Here is a 15257-nt window from a genome sequence, read left to right as displayed (position 1 = left end):
TTCAAAAAGAATTTTCATCAGATCAGGTGGTAGCTTTGTTGGTTTTTGTTTTTTGTTTTTTTTTAGAGAGCATGCATATAAGCAGGGGTGGGGGGCAGAAGGAGAGAGAGAGAGAAAGAATCTTAAGCAGGCTCCATACCCAGCTTGGAGCCTGACACAGGGCTCAATCTTGACCCTGAGATCATGACCTGAGCCAAAATCAAGAGTCTGACCCTTAACCGACTGAGCCACCCAAGCACCCCTTGCATGTGTGTGTTTCTTAAAGATTTTATTTATTTATTTTTTGAGAGAGAGCACAAGCAGACTCCCTGCTGGGCAGAGAGCCCGATGCAGGCCTTGAGCCCAGGACCCTGAGCCGAAGGCAGACACTTAACCAACTGAGCCACCCAGTTGCCCCCTTTTTTTTCTTTTTTAATACCAAATTCATTGAGCTATCCCTGAAAAGAATTCGTTTTTGTTTATTATTCCCTATCTTGTGTCCAAGTGTCTCTATGCTCTTGAAAGAAAAAAAAAGAAAGTGTTCAGCTGATATATCAGGCTGCCTGAGGCCCTGAGCGTTAGGGGCAGGTTGTGATCCTTGGGATCAGGTATGGTTCAGGTACTTACTTAACCAGGAGCATCTACTCAGTGTGAAACCAGGGGAACTGGCTTGAGAAGGCATGGCCCAAATGGGAGGCTTCATATGGGAAAATGAAGAGTAAGGAGCAAAACAATATATATAGAGAATATATAACTAAAAGGGCACACTTGTAGAGATTACAAAAAAAAATGTTTTTTGAATGTACTGTGAAAGATGCAAGGCATACCAATTTGAACGACAGCTTCTGTCTCTATGCTTACTTCCTTAAAGGCAGTTACAACAGAGTGGGGCAGGTGCTTTGATGAAGAAAGTACTAGGTGCTCTGATACGCAGAATTGTATTTGTCTGGAAGGGCTTCCTGGAAGGAATGATGTTCAGGCTTAGTTATTTCCTGAAAGAATGAGGGTGGGGGGGAAAGTGGAGGAGGAGTGTTCAAAAACAAAATAGCAGATGCAGGGGTATAGAGGCAAGATGAACTCCAGTGGTTCTGTGTGGCCAGAACATAGAATTTGAATGATGGGGTTGGCAGAGGTGGTAAATGGAAAAACTTGTGGCTGGAGAGGCATAGCCTGAGTTCTGAAGGGCTTTCTTAACTACATTCTAAGGGCTATAGGAAACTACAAAGTTTTTAAACAGAGCATGACTGGATCAGGTGTCCGTTTTAGAAAGATCACCCTGTGATGTAAGCAGACACTGTTATACTGGGTTTGAACTAGGATGGTGGAGCTGAGGATGAGAGCGAAATGGACAGATTGGTGACATAGTCAAGGTTAGCTGTGGGAGGAGGGAAATGGGGAGGAAGAGATCTCCAAGGTAGAGAATTCACAGGGCCAACCTGGGAAACTGAAGGTAGCAGAGGAAATATGGAGCTATGGAGGAAAATGATGAATTCAGTTTGGACTTGTAGAATTTGAGGTGCCTATGGGAGGCTACAGGATGATGCCGAGGGAGCTCAGAAGAAAGTCTAGTATGGTAACTTCAGCATGGGAATGTTTGAGATGGCTGTTAAGGGACAAACAATGGAAAGGAAGCCCTCAAAGAAAGCAGTTGCTATAAGGAAGGAAAGTCACAAGGCTCTTTTCAGCTAAAGACTTACGTGGTTGTACTGTGGTTCTCTCCAATGTGCGAGGCTCTATTCTAAGTGCTGGCGATAGGCTAAGGCATGAAAAGGACAGAATCCCTGCTGCCACATAGCTTATGTTCACTGTAGCTAGAGGAAAGACAAGTAAACATACAATTATAGTCACTGTGAAGAAAAATAAGGCAGAATAAAGAATGATGGAGAGGAGAGACGCTCTTTGGATGGGGTGCTTAGAAACTCAAAAGAGTTGACATTTGAGCAAAGACCTGAATGAAATGCAGGAATTAGCCACAGGAACACTTTGGGGAAGGGCATTCCAGGTGGAACAAATGGCAGGTGCAAAGGTCCTGAGCTGGGTAGGCTCAAAATGTGGTAAGAAGGCAGTGTGGCTGGAAGAGTGATCGTGGGAGAGAGGTAGAGATGAGGTAGGAGAGGATGGCAGGGCCAGCTCCTGTTGAGCCTGAAAGGCCATGACAAAGAGTTTGGGTTTTATTCTGAAGTGCAATGGGAAGCCACTGGAGGCTTAACAGCAGGGCGATGGCATGATCTGAATCACATTGTACAAAGATTGCTCTGGCTGCTGTGTAGAGAATCATTTTTCAGGTGGCCACAGAGGAAACAGGGTGATGGGTTAGGAGGCTAGGTCACTCATCCAAGAGAGGGTGCCAGCTTGGACCAGGGTGGTAGTGGTTGGATTCAGATATATTTTGAAACCAGAGGCAAGAAGACTTGGTGAAGGATTAGATATAGGGGTGTTAGGCAAAGAGCAAAACCAAGGAAGACTCCTAGGTTTGTATTTTAACAATTGCGAAAATAGAGGAGCAGGGTATTTTGGGGGGACGGGGGATAAAGAGTTCAGTGTCAAACTTGTGAAACTGGAGATGTGTTTTAGATATTCCAAGAGAAGCTGCTGAATAAACCTTCCAATACAGGCAATGGAGTGAGTACTAGATTTCCACTTGCATAGTTGTGTCTTTTTTTAATACTTAATCTCACAGGTCAATAAAATTAAGGGTCAGATATGAGCCTCAGATTGGTAGACTGGGACTTCCAGCACTGGCTTATTACACACATTCTCACCAGGATGATACCCCAGTGGAGTGAAAAATGATTCTTAAGGGGTGAAAAAAAAAAAACTTAGACAATACAATGGTATGTGGCGTTCAAAGCTCAACCCTACTTGACGAAATCTTATTCCTTAGTATTTAATTTCTCTCATTAGAATTTATATTTAATTAAGTAATTCAAAATTTTCTCCTGGGTGGGAGGAGGTGATAATGAAAAAGCAGTTGAGAAACACTGGCCTGGTAAAAGAACATGACTTTTGGGTGGCAGACAGACCTGGTATGGATCTTCGCTCTACCACTTGGACATGGTCCTTAACTTCTCTGAGCTTCAATTTCATCCTTTAAATGCCAATAGTATTACTTACCTCAGAGTTATTGGAAAGATTAAGTGAGATGATGTGCCTGGCATATAGTAAATGACTAATTATTAATTTTCTTTCCCCTTTACTCTTTCTCCCCTTCCCAGAAAGGAGATTATTATAGTGAGGGACTACAATAAACTGGGTAGGGATCTAACCAAGTGGGAGAATGACAGATTTAAAAGCTCGTTGCAGAGGGGGAAAAAAAAAACCCAAAAAACTAACAGGACAAGGGGCCTGATTAAATATTGGGGGGAGGAGGGAGTGTAAAGAAAGAGGGGAGTCCAAGGTAATTCTTGAGAGATTTGATACCCAAGGCAAAGCCACCACTAAAGATTCTTAGTTGATGGTTGAAAATGGCATTAAAGGAAGATTATTCCAGCGTCTGATTTGTATTACAGCAGAACAGGGACTAGAGGAAGGGAGCCCATATTAATTGTGATGGACTTGGCATCTGAAGACCTGGGTGTATAAAATGTTCAACAACGAGGGTTGGGGAAATTAATTATGGCCATTCTCTATTTTGAAATATCATGAAGCCAGTACAATTGTTTTGGAACAGTAGTTCAGTGGCACGGGAAAACACTTATAATAAAACGTAAGCATACTACAAAACAATATGAAGCCATTTTTGTCAAACGTTGTGTATCTTGGTAAGAAAGATAAAATGATCCCTGGGGTGGATTTTTTTTTTTTTTCAGTTTTAATTCGAAGAGCTTGTATGGCTTTCATAACCAAAGAAAAAAAGCTTTTATCCGAAAGTACCTCTCTGACTTAGCCACTTACTGGTTTCGGCCCTGGCCAGCAGCGGAACTCCCAGACTTCCGAGGACCCACATTCCAGTACTACCCCAGCCCCTCGGAGGGTGTGGCCCCGGAGGTAGGAGACCCAGGAAAAGGCGGGCAGTGGTGAGGCCGCCCCTGCCTCCCGGCAAGCGCAGCGTCCGGACGGGAGGACTTGTCGGGATCGGGCGGCAGGGGTGGCCACACGCCGGGAAGCACTCAGAGCCAGAACCCTCCCCGCTTATTGCGCGCCGGGTGCGGGCACAGGGAGGGGCGGGAGGCCGGCGGCCGCTCCAGCCGCTTTCCCAAAGGCCAGCCCCAAAGTAGCCGGAGGGGAATAGTGCCAGCCCGCGCGCCCGCCGAGCTTTCAGTGACCGACGGGAGGTGGGAATGTGGGCGGAGCCTTGCGCGCGAGCTGTGATTGGAGCAACCAACACCTCCCGGGGAGACAGGGCGGGCGAGACGGCGAGGGATGCGCAGAGGCGGGTGCTCAGAGCCGTCTGCGTGATTGGCTAGCAGAGAGTGAACCGTGTGCTGTTTCGATGATTGGCGGGCAGTAGACAGCCCTCGGAAACGGCCTTGGCTTCGCCCATTGGCATCCTGCGAGAGTAGGCGGGATTGGTTCATCGTGTGGTGCTGATGATTAGCTGGCGACTGAGAGTTAGGGTGTTGGGGAGAGAGCGGGGTTGGGGGGCGACTGGGGCAGCGACTTCCTCCCTGTTATTGGCTGGTGAAGTGAGTGGGGGTGGTACGAAGGTCCAGCGACTGCCTGGGATTGGCGGGCGCTGCGGTGAGTGACAGACAAGGGGGCGAGCTGCGCGACCAGCGGTTTGTTTTTCGGAGCGTTCCTGAGGTGGAGAACGGTGGCCGGACGGAGCGACTGCGGGACTGAGAGACTGGAGGGCGGGCGGGCCGAGCGGCGCCGCCGAGGCCGGGCTGGGCCGAGCCGAGGAGCGCCGGGGATGTAGCGGGCCACCCTGCCCATGCCACAGCGCCCGGCCGCGGGCGGAGCCGGAGCCGGAGCCTGGGGAGGCGGCGGGGGCCCAGAGCGCAGCCCGCGCCCCCCGCGCGGAGCCAGGCCCGCTGCCGTCCCCGCCGCCCGGGCCCCCGGCATGCAGCTCCGGCTGCGGAGGTGACACTCGGGCCCGAGCCGCCGCCGCCGCCATCGCCACCATGGGTGAGTGTCGCCACCGCCCCGGCCTGTGCCCGCGCTGCTTCGCGTCGCCCCGCCCCGGGCTGAAGGGAGGAGGACCCTGGGCCGCCGCCTGACAGGCATGGACAGCCCGCCCGGCCCGGGCTGCGGACCGCCGGCGACCCGCCCGCCCCGCTCGTGGCTCGGCGGCTCGGGCGGGGGTTCGGTTTTCCCGGCCCGCCAGGGCGGTCCCGACCGGCGTAGACCACTGGGCAGCCTTCTTCCGGGCCGCGCGGCGGGCGCATCCCGAGGAGGCGGCGGCAGGATCGAGGGCCCGTGCTCGGCGGGGCAGCCCGCTCCGGCCCGGGCGAGCCGGACCGCGAGCCCGAGGGCGGGGGAGCGGGAGCTCAGTGTGGGGCCCGGGCTGGAGGCTGGTGCAGGCCCAGCTGCTGTTGTGTCTTTTCCTTGATTTGCTTTTTTTTCCTGCCTGTGTCATTTCCTTCCCTTTGCTCACACAGGCCGGCCAGCGAGAGTTCCCGGGGCTTGCTCTCGAGCCCTGTGCGCGCCCCAGCGCAGGGGGGAGGGCGTGCGGGGAGATAGGCTGGGAGGTGATTAAAACAGCAATCACTGTTATCAACAGCGCAGTTGAGAAATGCGAGCCCCACGCAGATTGCTGGAGGTTAGGATTTGGTCGGGGACTGCCAGTTATAATTCGCATCCTACTTTTTGAAAAATCCATTATTTTTATTTAGCGGTATCCCTGAAAGTATGTAACTTATTTTAAAAGAAGCATTCTCTGCACAAAAGAATCTATGAAATCATTTCCTTTTTATCAATACTTGCAATTTCAGTTGTGAAGATGTAATCTAAGAAAGGCTTTTAATGTGTTCCACACGCGGCATTTGAACTGAATTATATTTCGTTGTCCTTTTTGGTAATTTAGCAAATGATTATTGGACTAGGTTAAGTAGCAGATAACATTTTAGATGTACTTTGCTTCTCTTGTTGGATCGGTTATTGTGATACTGTTGTCCACAATCACAAGTTTTGCAAAGCATTTGGTATTGTCCTAAATGAACACTTCAGTGAAACTTCAATGAAAGGATCCTTTGCAAAGGCATTCATTGTATCTGTGAAGTGCCATGCATGTGAAGAGAGAACGTTAATATTTGCTTTGCGCTATAGCAAGGTCAGGTCATTTTCATAGAAGGTTAAGTGTATGCTGTGTCACATTGAGCAGATATTGTTTTGCTGCCTGTCTCTACACTGTGCCTTTGAATGGATTGCCTTGTTCTGTTCTGCACTGCCCTTGTACAGTAAAGGATGGGCTTGTTCATTTGCTGGGTTTACTGTTTCCTTCCCATGCTTTGCTTCAAGCTTGCTCTTCTAGGGTAAGTCTCCTGTGACAGTAAGCAGAAAAGGAACCCAGTAAGGCTTGGTATTTAAATACATAATTCAACAAATACTTACCAAACATTTACTATAAATGGGGCACATGATTCTTCTTGTCCTCCCCAGGCTTCAAACATTTATCTTGTGTTTTGGAATTTGGTGATCGAACTCAATCCTTGAATTGGTTTGTGGAACCTATGTTTGTGATAGTCTTTACTCTTTGTCTTGTGAGGGCAATCTTAAGTCCCAAGAGACAGTATGTGATACTTGAGGATGGGCAGACTCCCACTCCCCACTTTCTTGACTACTGAATTAGTAAGAGTGCCCAGATTATATTTGCATGTCCAACATGAAAATAGATGTCAGCCTGTTTTCACATTCCAAGACATTTTTAAAAACTATTTTAAGTGTATGAGTTTATGGAGAGACAGTGATGGGGAGGAAAGGAGCTATATAGGTGGGGGCCAGAACCCTAAAGAAGAAAGGATCAGGAACTCTGCTTTTCATTTGTTCCCATGTCTGTTTTACATAAAGCAACTGAGGCAGTGAGAGGGGAACTAACTTACCTGGTGGCTGCCATATATTAGGCAAGCTGGTTTAAGAGCCACTGCCTCGCTTTCTTCAGCAGGTTCTCTTCATACCATTCTCTCTTTTATAGATGACCTTGATATGCAATTAGATCTAATACTGAATTCTTCCAGAGCCTGGATCTTTAATTTACTTTATAAAAGGTTCAGCAAGGATATGTGTACACACACACACACACACACACACACACACACACACAGAGTCTCTCTCTTAAATACTGTTTTCCATTTTGGTGATGTGTATGATATGATGAAAATTCATATTCCCAGGTTAGTTTGCTTTAGTTGCTGTGGTTCTAAATAAACTATGATACAGCAAGAGGTTGGTAAGAGAGACATACAGACTTACTAATATTTTCATTATACTTGTTAAATTCAGCCCAGTGAGGAAAGGACCAAAACTAATTGGAGTCCCTGCCCTGCAGGTTCTTTGGTTAACAGTCATATTTTCCTGAGCTGTTCAAAGCCCCAGACTCAAGCTTGTTTGACAACTTGGGTTGGTAATAAAAACAGGTTAGATTTTATATTGGCTGTTAGCTCTAGTAGATTTCTAATGGGAACTACACTTACCCTGTAGTACACTTATCCTGGTAAATAATAGGATATATGGAGATATGCTTCTTTTTTTGGGCTTTGATACTGTGTGGTTATTAAAAAAAATGGGATTGACTTGTCATTTTTCTTGGTCACACTAGAATTCTCTCCCAGTTTTAGTAAGTATAGTGGCAAATGCTGTTAATAACACTTGAGACTAATTCACTAGTGCATATTTGGACTTTTTATAAATGCAGTCTGAAACTTAGTGGGAAGTGTTACTGAAAAAACATGTAACAACTTGGAAATGTTACAGGAAACTATAGTGAACTGAATACAGGATTAAGGATGGGTTGGTTCTGCTTGGATAGCTTGGTTGAAAGTCAGAATCATTGTGATTTACAGAAACCTTGGATCTCTAAGGATCTGGGGCTGTTGTGAGCTCCCAGTTAGACCAGTGTCAACGCAGCTTGTCTAGAATCTGACAACCTGACAATCTAGACTCTGGTCAACATGTGTTTTAATTGAAATTGGGGTCACAATTTACTGAGTCAGCCTGGCCATATGTCAGCTAGATTTCTGATTTTTTTTAAATGACAGTTTTATTTTATTTTATTTTATTTTATTTTATTTTATTTTATTTTATTTTATTTTATTTTATTTTATTAAAGAATTTATTTATTTACTTGAGAGAGAGTAAGCAGTACTAGGGGTGGAGTGAGGGAAGGGGCAGAGGGAGAGGGAGAAGCAGACTTCCCACTGAACAGTGAGCCCCGCAGGGCTCAGTCCCAGGACCCTGGAATCATGACCTGAACCAAATGCAGATGCTTAACCTACTGAGACACCCATGCGCCCCTGACAGTTGGATTTTAAAACTGAATTTAGGCATTCATAAAAAGTAAATATCCAACTGAATATTACTTAGGGGAATACACAAAGGATAAGAAGCAGTTTTCTTGGTTCTGTCTGTATAAGCTATTCCTTTAGTCTTTGCTCATTTATTTATTGAGTGTCTCTTATGTGTCAGGAGCAGTATTAGGCCCTATATCTGCATTATCCTGCCTTAAGAAGTTACCTTAAGGGGCGCCTGGTTGGCTCAGTCGTTAAGCGTCTGCCTTTGGCTCAGGGCGTGATCCTGGCGTTCTGGAATCAAGCCCCACATCAGGCTTCTCGCTGGGAGTCTGCTTCTTCCTCTCCCACTCCCCCTGCTTGTGTTCCCTCTCTTGCTGGCTGTCTCTCTCTCTCTCTGTCAAATAAATAAATAAAATCTTAAAAAAAAAAAAAAAAGAAGTTACCTTAAGAAGGTAAGGTGAACCAGAAACATGTAAACAAGTGAGTGCAAGGAGGTGTTGTAGGTACTTTGTCAAAATGGTGTATAGGTGCATAGGAGCGAGAAATCAGTTCTGTAGTTTTGGGATTGACATACATAATCCTATAGTCTCCAGACCTTTAGGTTAATTTCATTAAACATTAAAATAAAATATAGTGATGATATGTTGATTCTTCTGAGGAAGCAACAGCTTCCTTTGTAATATGTATTTTTAAATTTTAGGGGCGCCTGGGTGGCTCAGTCAGTTAAGTGTCTGCCTTTGGCTCAGGTTATGAGCTTGGGGTCCTGGGATTGAGTCCTGAGTCAGGCTCCCTGCTCAGTGGCGAGTCTGCTTCTCCCTCTCCCTCTGCCTCTCTCCCAGCTTGTGCTCAGTCTCTCTCTCACTCTTACTCACTCTCTCTCTCAAATAAATAAATAAAATCTTTAAAAAATAAATTTTGAACCATCAGTTACTTTGGAAGCGCTCTTATATCCCAGAAACAGAAAAATAAACACCAGAATTTGACTATGAGATCTAGCAAAGGTTCAACCATGTCCATGAAGAAAAAAACGTTTCTTGTGAATTGAGGCTCAGGCCTTTTTGTTTGTACTTACTATAAAATGATGTTTGCCCAGGTATTGACAAGGTGGAGGCAGTGGGAGTATGTGAAGTGTCATGAAGATTAAGATAGTAAAATCGGGGGGTACCTGGGTGGTTCAGTTGGTTAAAGCATCTGCACTCAGCTTTGGTCATGATCCCAGGGTCCTGGGATCAAGTCCTGCATCGGGCTCCCTGTGGAGAGTCTGCTTCTCCCTCTGCCTGCTGCTCCCCCTGCTTGTGCTCACTCACACACACTCTCTCTCTCTGTCAAATAAATAAAACCTTTAAAGAAAGAAAAAAAAAAGATAGTAAAATCTGACTCAGGGACACTGGAAACAGCAGTGAGCAGTGTCATCAGACGATCCGGCAGTGGTGGGTAGAGTGCTGGCCATGTGAAGAAATAACATTAGTTAAATGAAAACAATAATTAAAACATTACTTTGGGGATTTGTATATATGGAAAAGGGAGAGTGTCTGATATAGTACACAGATGTCATACAGGACAGCAATGTTTATTAAAGGACATGGTGCTACTAGAAACTTTTCTGGGTTTTTAGCCGAGGGAATTCATAAATGGGATGCCTTAAGATCCTGCTTTTAGATAGAAGCAGTAGTTCAGTCTGCAAGATTGTCTTCATGCTGGAGCTAAGGAGAGAGGAGTGTGTTGCCTGGCAGCCTCCAGACCATAGGTCAGGGTATCTGGAGAAGAAAAAGTCTGTGCTGCTGAATAATTACGGATAGCCATCTGCTTGAGACTGCTTAAGAGCCTGAACTCTAATCCTTATTTCATAGATCCCTTCTTTTCTATTTTCTAATGAATACTCCTTCCCTTTATAGTCATAACCTCTTAATCTCTAGAATGAACTTCTTCCTCTGTGCTTCTTTCTGGTAGCTTTTAAGTGTGTCAAACCACCTCCATCCTCAGGAAATCTTTTCAAGGTTATAGCACACTAACTATTACCCCAGCCTCAAGTTGTTCATGTGTAAAGTTCACAAATGAATTGTTGATTTCTACTACTTCCAATTTCCTTTGAATCTCCAGCTTCTTGATTCCCTTTAAAATTTTGTTTCTGCCTCTACCAGTCTATTGGACCTGCCTGGCCTATGCCTGCCACTGTCCTTCTTTGGTCCTGATTGCTGTGATGTCACTCACTCTTGTTTTTGTTTTTGTTTTTTTTCCTAGTCCTCTTAAAGGTTTCTTTGCCAGCATACCTTCTTCCTAGTCTACCCAATAAGGATTACTACTGATTGAGGATCAGTTCCTGACCCACTTTTCTTCCCCTTGGTCCCCTCACTTGCTTTTAGGTCCTTTCTCATCTTCAGTTCATTTTTTAAGCTCTCCTGCATAGCTGGAACAGCTTGCTTTTCTGAAAGAATCCAGTTTATTCTGTTAATAATTTTGTGAAGTCATCTATAAAACCTCTTGCTACTCACTGTAAAAAATTTTTTTACACGTGCATGTTTATGTGCTTTGGTTTGTATATTGTCTAAGTCAGTTGCTTTATTTGTGTAACCTTGTATTTGGGTGTCATTCATTCTTTTACCCCTAGAGTTTAAACAGCTTGAAGTATCTTTCAGAACTATCTAATGTATAATACATATTGGTACTCAGTAAATGGTTTTTGTTAATGACTAATAAAAATCCAGGAATAAAATTAAGCATTAGGGTAGATTAAGTAGTGTCCAGTCTTTTCCCACCGACCTTTTCCATTGACAATGATAGCCAGCATTTTTTCTTTTTTTTAGCATTACTAAGTGTTAGTTAGGTACCATGAGGAATACTTTGTAAGTTTTTTCCTTTAGCCCTCACAGCAGCTCTGTGAGAGGATACTTTTATTATCTGCATTTTGCAGATGAGGAAACTGAGGCTTAGGGGGAATAAGTGATTTGTTCAAAGCCTCCTTAAATCCAGGTCTTTCTGACGTCACAGGGCATATAAATGACTGCTGCACTCTAAGAAAGCTGCTATTTGTTTTTAAAAGTTTTGTTTGTTTGTTTTTGTTTTTGAGGAATACCATACTGGAGTGCTGATAATTCAGTTAAAATCTCAATCCAGGAAGAAATGCCTAAAAGAGCCGCGTGATTTACTTCCTGTCTTTATCCACATCCTCAGCTTGAAGTATCAGTTTAAGAACCTGTCTGCCTCTAGCAGTGTTTTCGACTTTGACAAAAATCAGATTCTACCCTGTGTCCCTTGTGTCAGTTATCCTGAGTTTTAGGATATAGTGCCAAACCATGCCTCTAGTGTATTCTCAGTGCTGGAACTACCAAACAAGTTTATCCATGAAGTAATGCCAGGAATTGGTTAGCTTCCTGGAAACCGAATTTGTCAACCTGATAAACCAGCTCTTATAATAGCATCATCTTATACAGAATTAGAAATGATTCTGTTGTTCTACTTGTGGCTTTGACTTGAAAAGCATGTGTGTTGTGCGTCTCTGTGTGTGTATTCACATCCATCTAGGTTCAACATCTGAGTTGAGGCAACAACAGAAATTACCAATTCGCAGGATGGTTACCTTGATACTGAAAATTCCATGTATTTTCCTGTTAGGAATATCACTAGATGTGCCTCAGAAAACACCTGCCTAGTCATAATCCTCTTTATAGTGATCCTAATTTACTGCTACAGTTGGCCCCAAAATTGTATACACATATATTAAATAGTATATAAGCCAACTGAATATATAAGCCTATAGATATTATATATATAAGCAAGTCTTCCTAGCTTAGATGTTATGCTCTAATTTTTGAATCTTGGTTGGGAGGTTAAAAAACAAAACAAAACAAAACAAAATATCATCCAAGTTCCCTTTCTTTAAGGAGCCTATAGGGAAATTGCTAGAAAATATAAAATAATTTATGGGATGTATGTGTTTGTGTTTTTTTCACTGTGACAGTTTGTTTATTTTATCTTGGGTTGTATGTGTTTTCATTTTGACATGTCTTTCTGTAGATACCCACTTCCTTTACATTCACTATCCCATTTATTTATCCTTTTGGTTCTACATCAACTCTCACACACACTTTGGTATATATTTTGAAATGGAATTAGATGCGAAGCTACTGTACTGGTGTTTTTCTTGCACATTTTAAGTCTCACTTTACTTTTATGAGCAGGCAAAAACCTCCACATGGGCACCCTTCTCTTTCCTTTACTACACCTCCTCAGAGGGCATGTAGGGCCCCTGAGCACATTTGATGTAGAAAGAGGGAAGAGACAAATAACACAGATTTACTTCCTATATGTCATGCTGTTCTTTCCACAAGGTGTTAGAACATTTCCAAGGACCAATGACAAAAGACAAAAGATAGGTGCTTGTTTGGGTGGAGTCTCTTGTACTTGCTTCTTTTAAGGTGTGCTTCAGGTCTCCAAGTGACTCAGTTGTCACCAAAACATGTGTAACAATTTATCTTTCATATTCCTTTCTAGATCAACAGATTTATTTTCAACTCCCAAATGCTGTTTGAGTAGACAGGGATCTCCTGAAGGACCTATGAGAATTTTGCAAAACATGGAATTGGGCTGGTTTGGGCTCTGGGTTTTGTCCATTTGTCTTCAGTGCATGAGGATTCTAGTACTCCGTGCTATTTCAAGAAAAGGGGATTAAAAGTAATGCCAGTAAGGCGGAGACAATGCATTGCTTGGTCAGTTAGGGAAGAAAAACAATAGAACTGCCTTTTGGCTTCCCTGTGGGAAGCAGAAGGCCTATAAACTTGTAAGGAGTTGGGAGGGGGGGGCGTTCAAAGAGTAGGCTTGTAAAACAACTTCTGTTCAAAGCACCTACCTGAGGTCCTTGTTTGGTACCTTTTAAAATGTGCTCTTCTACATGGGATGCTTCAAGAATAAGTCCGTGTGTGACTCTGACCCATAATCAGCTCTCCGTGAACGCATCTTTTCACCCAGTACCCTACTACACTGTGCTGTGGTGTTGTTCACTCCAACTTTTTATCTGTTTTTCCTGGGTGAGTTTCTCTGGCACTGGAAGAATTGCCCTGTTTGAGCACCTCCCTTGCCACCAGTGAATTGGTAAATATTGCTGCCAGAAATCTTATTGGAGATTTGTTAAGAATCCATTAAAATTTAAGTGACTATAGTCTGACCTCACCTACTCTTCAGACGTCAGATGCACGTGATTATAGTTACAGGGTCTGTCATTTTACCTGGGCAGAACTCCCTGAGTATTAGTCATATAATTTGTGATAGTAATTTGCTGGTCTGTATTTTTTTTAAGTTTTTATTTAAATTCCAGTTAGTTAACATACAGTGTAATATTAGTTTCAGTTGTACAATTTAGTGATTCAACACTTACCTGTGGTCCATATTAAAGTATCTTAGCCCGTGTCCTCTCTTTCATTGCAGACGAACAGGAGGCATTGAACTCAATCATGAAGGATCTGGTGGCCCTCCAGATGAGCCGACGTCCCCGGGTGCCTGGATATGAGACCATGAAGAACAAAGACACGGGTCACCCAAATAGGCAGGTGTGTGTGGCCATGGCAGACCCAACTAAATTGCTGGGGAGGGGTTTTCAAATGGGAAATATTTGAGAAGCCAAGGATACTCTAATACCAGGCTTGAATGTTACTGGCCCCTTTCTTTCACAGTCTGTTAAATGGTAAGTGATACATGCCAGTCAGGTGTGGGTCATGATCTGGAGGCCCAAAGCCTTGTGCATCCGACCTTGTGCCTAGTGTTTCATCTGTAGAGAATAAGAATAATTCCTTCACTTGTAGAGACAGTATTCATATAACTGTTCCTTTACTGATTATTTGGCAAATGTTTAATCCAGATTCATAATCTCTAACTCAGAAGGTTTTTAACTACCTTACAGTATATGCTTAGGAAAAGTTAATTATTTTTAGTATTAGCTTATGTAAAATATAATTAGGAAGGGAAATTTATTTAATAAAATGTCATATAATATATTCTAAAGGTAACAATAAAATCTACTGTTTTTTACAGTTGTTTCCCCCTTATATTAACTCAGGTGGTTGAGAGTGCCTATTTTATTGAGAGTTGTGTGCTTCTTTAGGAAAACAATTCCTATTTTTGTTAACATTTAAACTTGTGCACTGTTGAGAACCTTCTTCCTACCTCCAGTGTCATTTACAAACTCCCTGATTCCTGGGTACTTTGGCCTGCAGAAAGGAGTGAATGATGGAGAGCTTTCCTTCCTAGTGGGTATCTAGTGCTATATCATATGGCTGTGTTTGTGGTGTGTTTGGTGAAAATTTGTCTGTGCCGTTTTCCCTTGTGGTTCTCTTCGTTATCAGCTAACCTCTTTCCTCATTTGCACCTTGTTTACCAATTCTTCAGAAGAATCCTTGGTTCCTAGAGAAAGAGTAAGGCCCTAGAACTTTTACTGTCTAAGGTCTGCTAGGTATAGCCTCTCAGAGTATTTCCTGCCTTTAGGAAATCTAGGGACCCTGAGTCCTTTTGTTTCATGATATAACCGAAGGATTAGCTTAGAAAGCTGCTTTTATTTTTATGGCTACCTTACAAAACTGGGGGAACAACAGAATAGGGCCCATTCTTGTACTATTTTCATATATTATTCTGTCTAATTGTGTGGGTTTTGCCTTGCAGTAACTCTTTTCTATTCAAAGCTGCTTTTGGAAGGAGCATTTTACCAGAAGTGAGTCCCCTCCCCCAGGCTTGAGCCTAATGACCTCACTTTCCTTCCTGTCTTCCTATGTGGAGTGTGCTGCTCCAGTCAGCTGATCTTTCTCCAAATGGGGCTATTAGCATGGATATCAGTTAGGTGAAAAGGGGAAGCTTTCTTGAGTTGGAAGACCCAAAGGGACCAGGCTGGGAAGAGGAGGGTGGCGT

The 15257-nt window shown here is 43.7% G+C and overlaps 1 protein-coding gene across 2 annotated transcripts in view; it reads left to right on the top strand.

Moving 5' to 3' along the window:
* The first annotated feature begins 4658 nt into the window (after positions 1-4658).
* The window catches only part of MAP3K3 (mitogen-activated protein kinase kinase kinase 3), a 58142-nt gene continuing 47543 nt past the window's right edge, over positions 4659-15257 (top strand). The window contains exons 1-2 of one of the 2 annotated variants that reach the window (XM_026512501.4): positions 4659-5046; positions 13788-13909. In XM_026512501.4, the coding sequence (XP_026368286.1) occupies positions 5043-5046; positions 13788-13909 (126 nt within the window). In that variant the 5' untranslated portion in view covers positions 4659-5042. The remainder of the gene's footprint in view (positions 5047-13787; positions 13910-15257) is intronic. The other variant, XM_026512502.4, reaches the window with a different exon arrangement.

Source organism: Ursus arctos, unplaced genomic scaffold (genome assembly GCF_023065955.2).
Source record: "Ursus arctos isolate Adak ecotype North America unplaced genomic scaffold, UrsArc2.0 scaffold_24, whole genome shotgun sequence".
NCBI classification, from domain to species: Eukaryota; Metazoa; Chordata; class Mammalia; order Carnivora; family Ursidae; genus Ursus; species Ursus arctos.
Note: the sequence above shows the minus strand (reverse complement) of the source record. Positions and strands in the feature narration are given on the sequence as shown.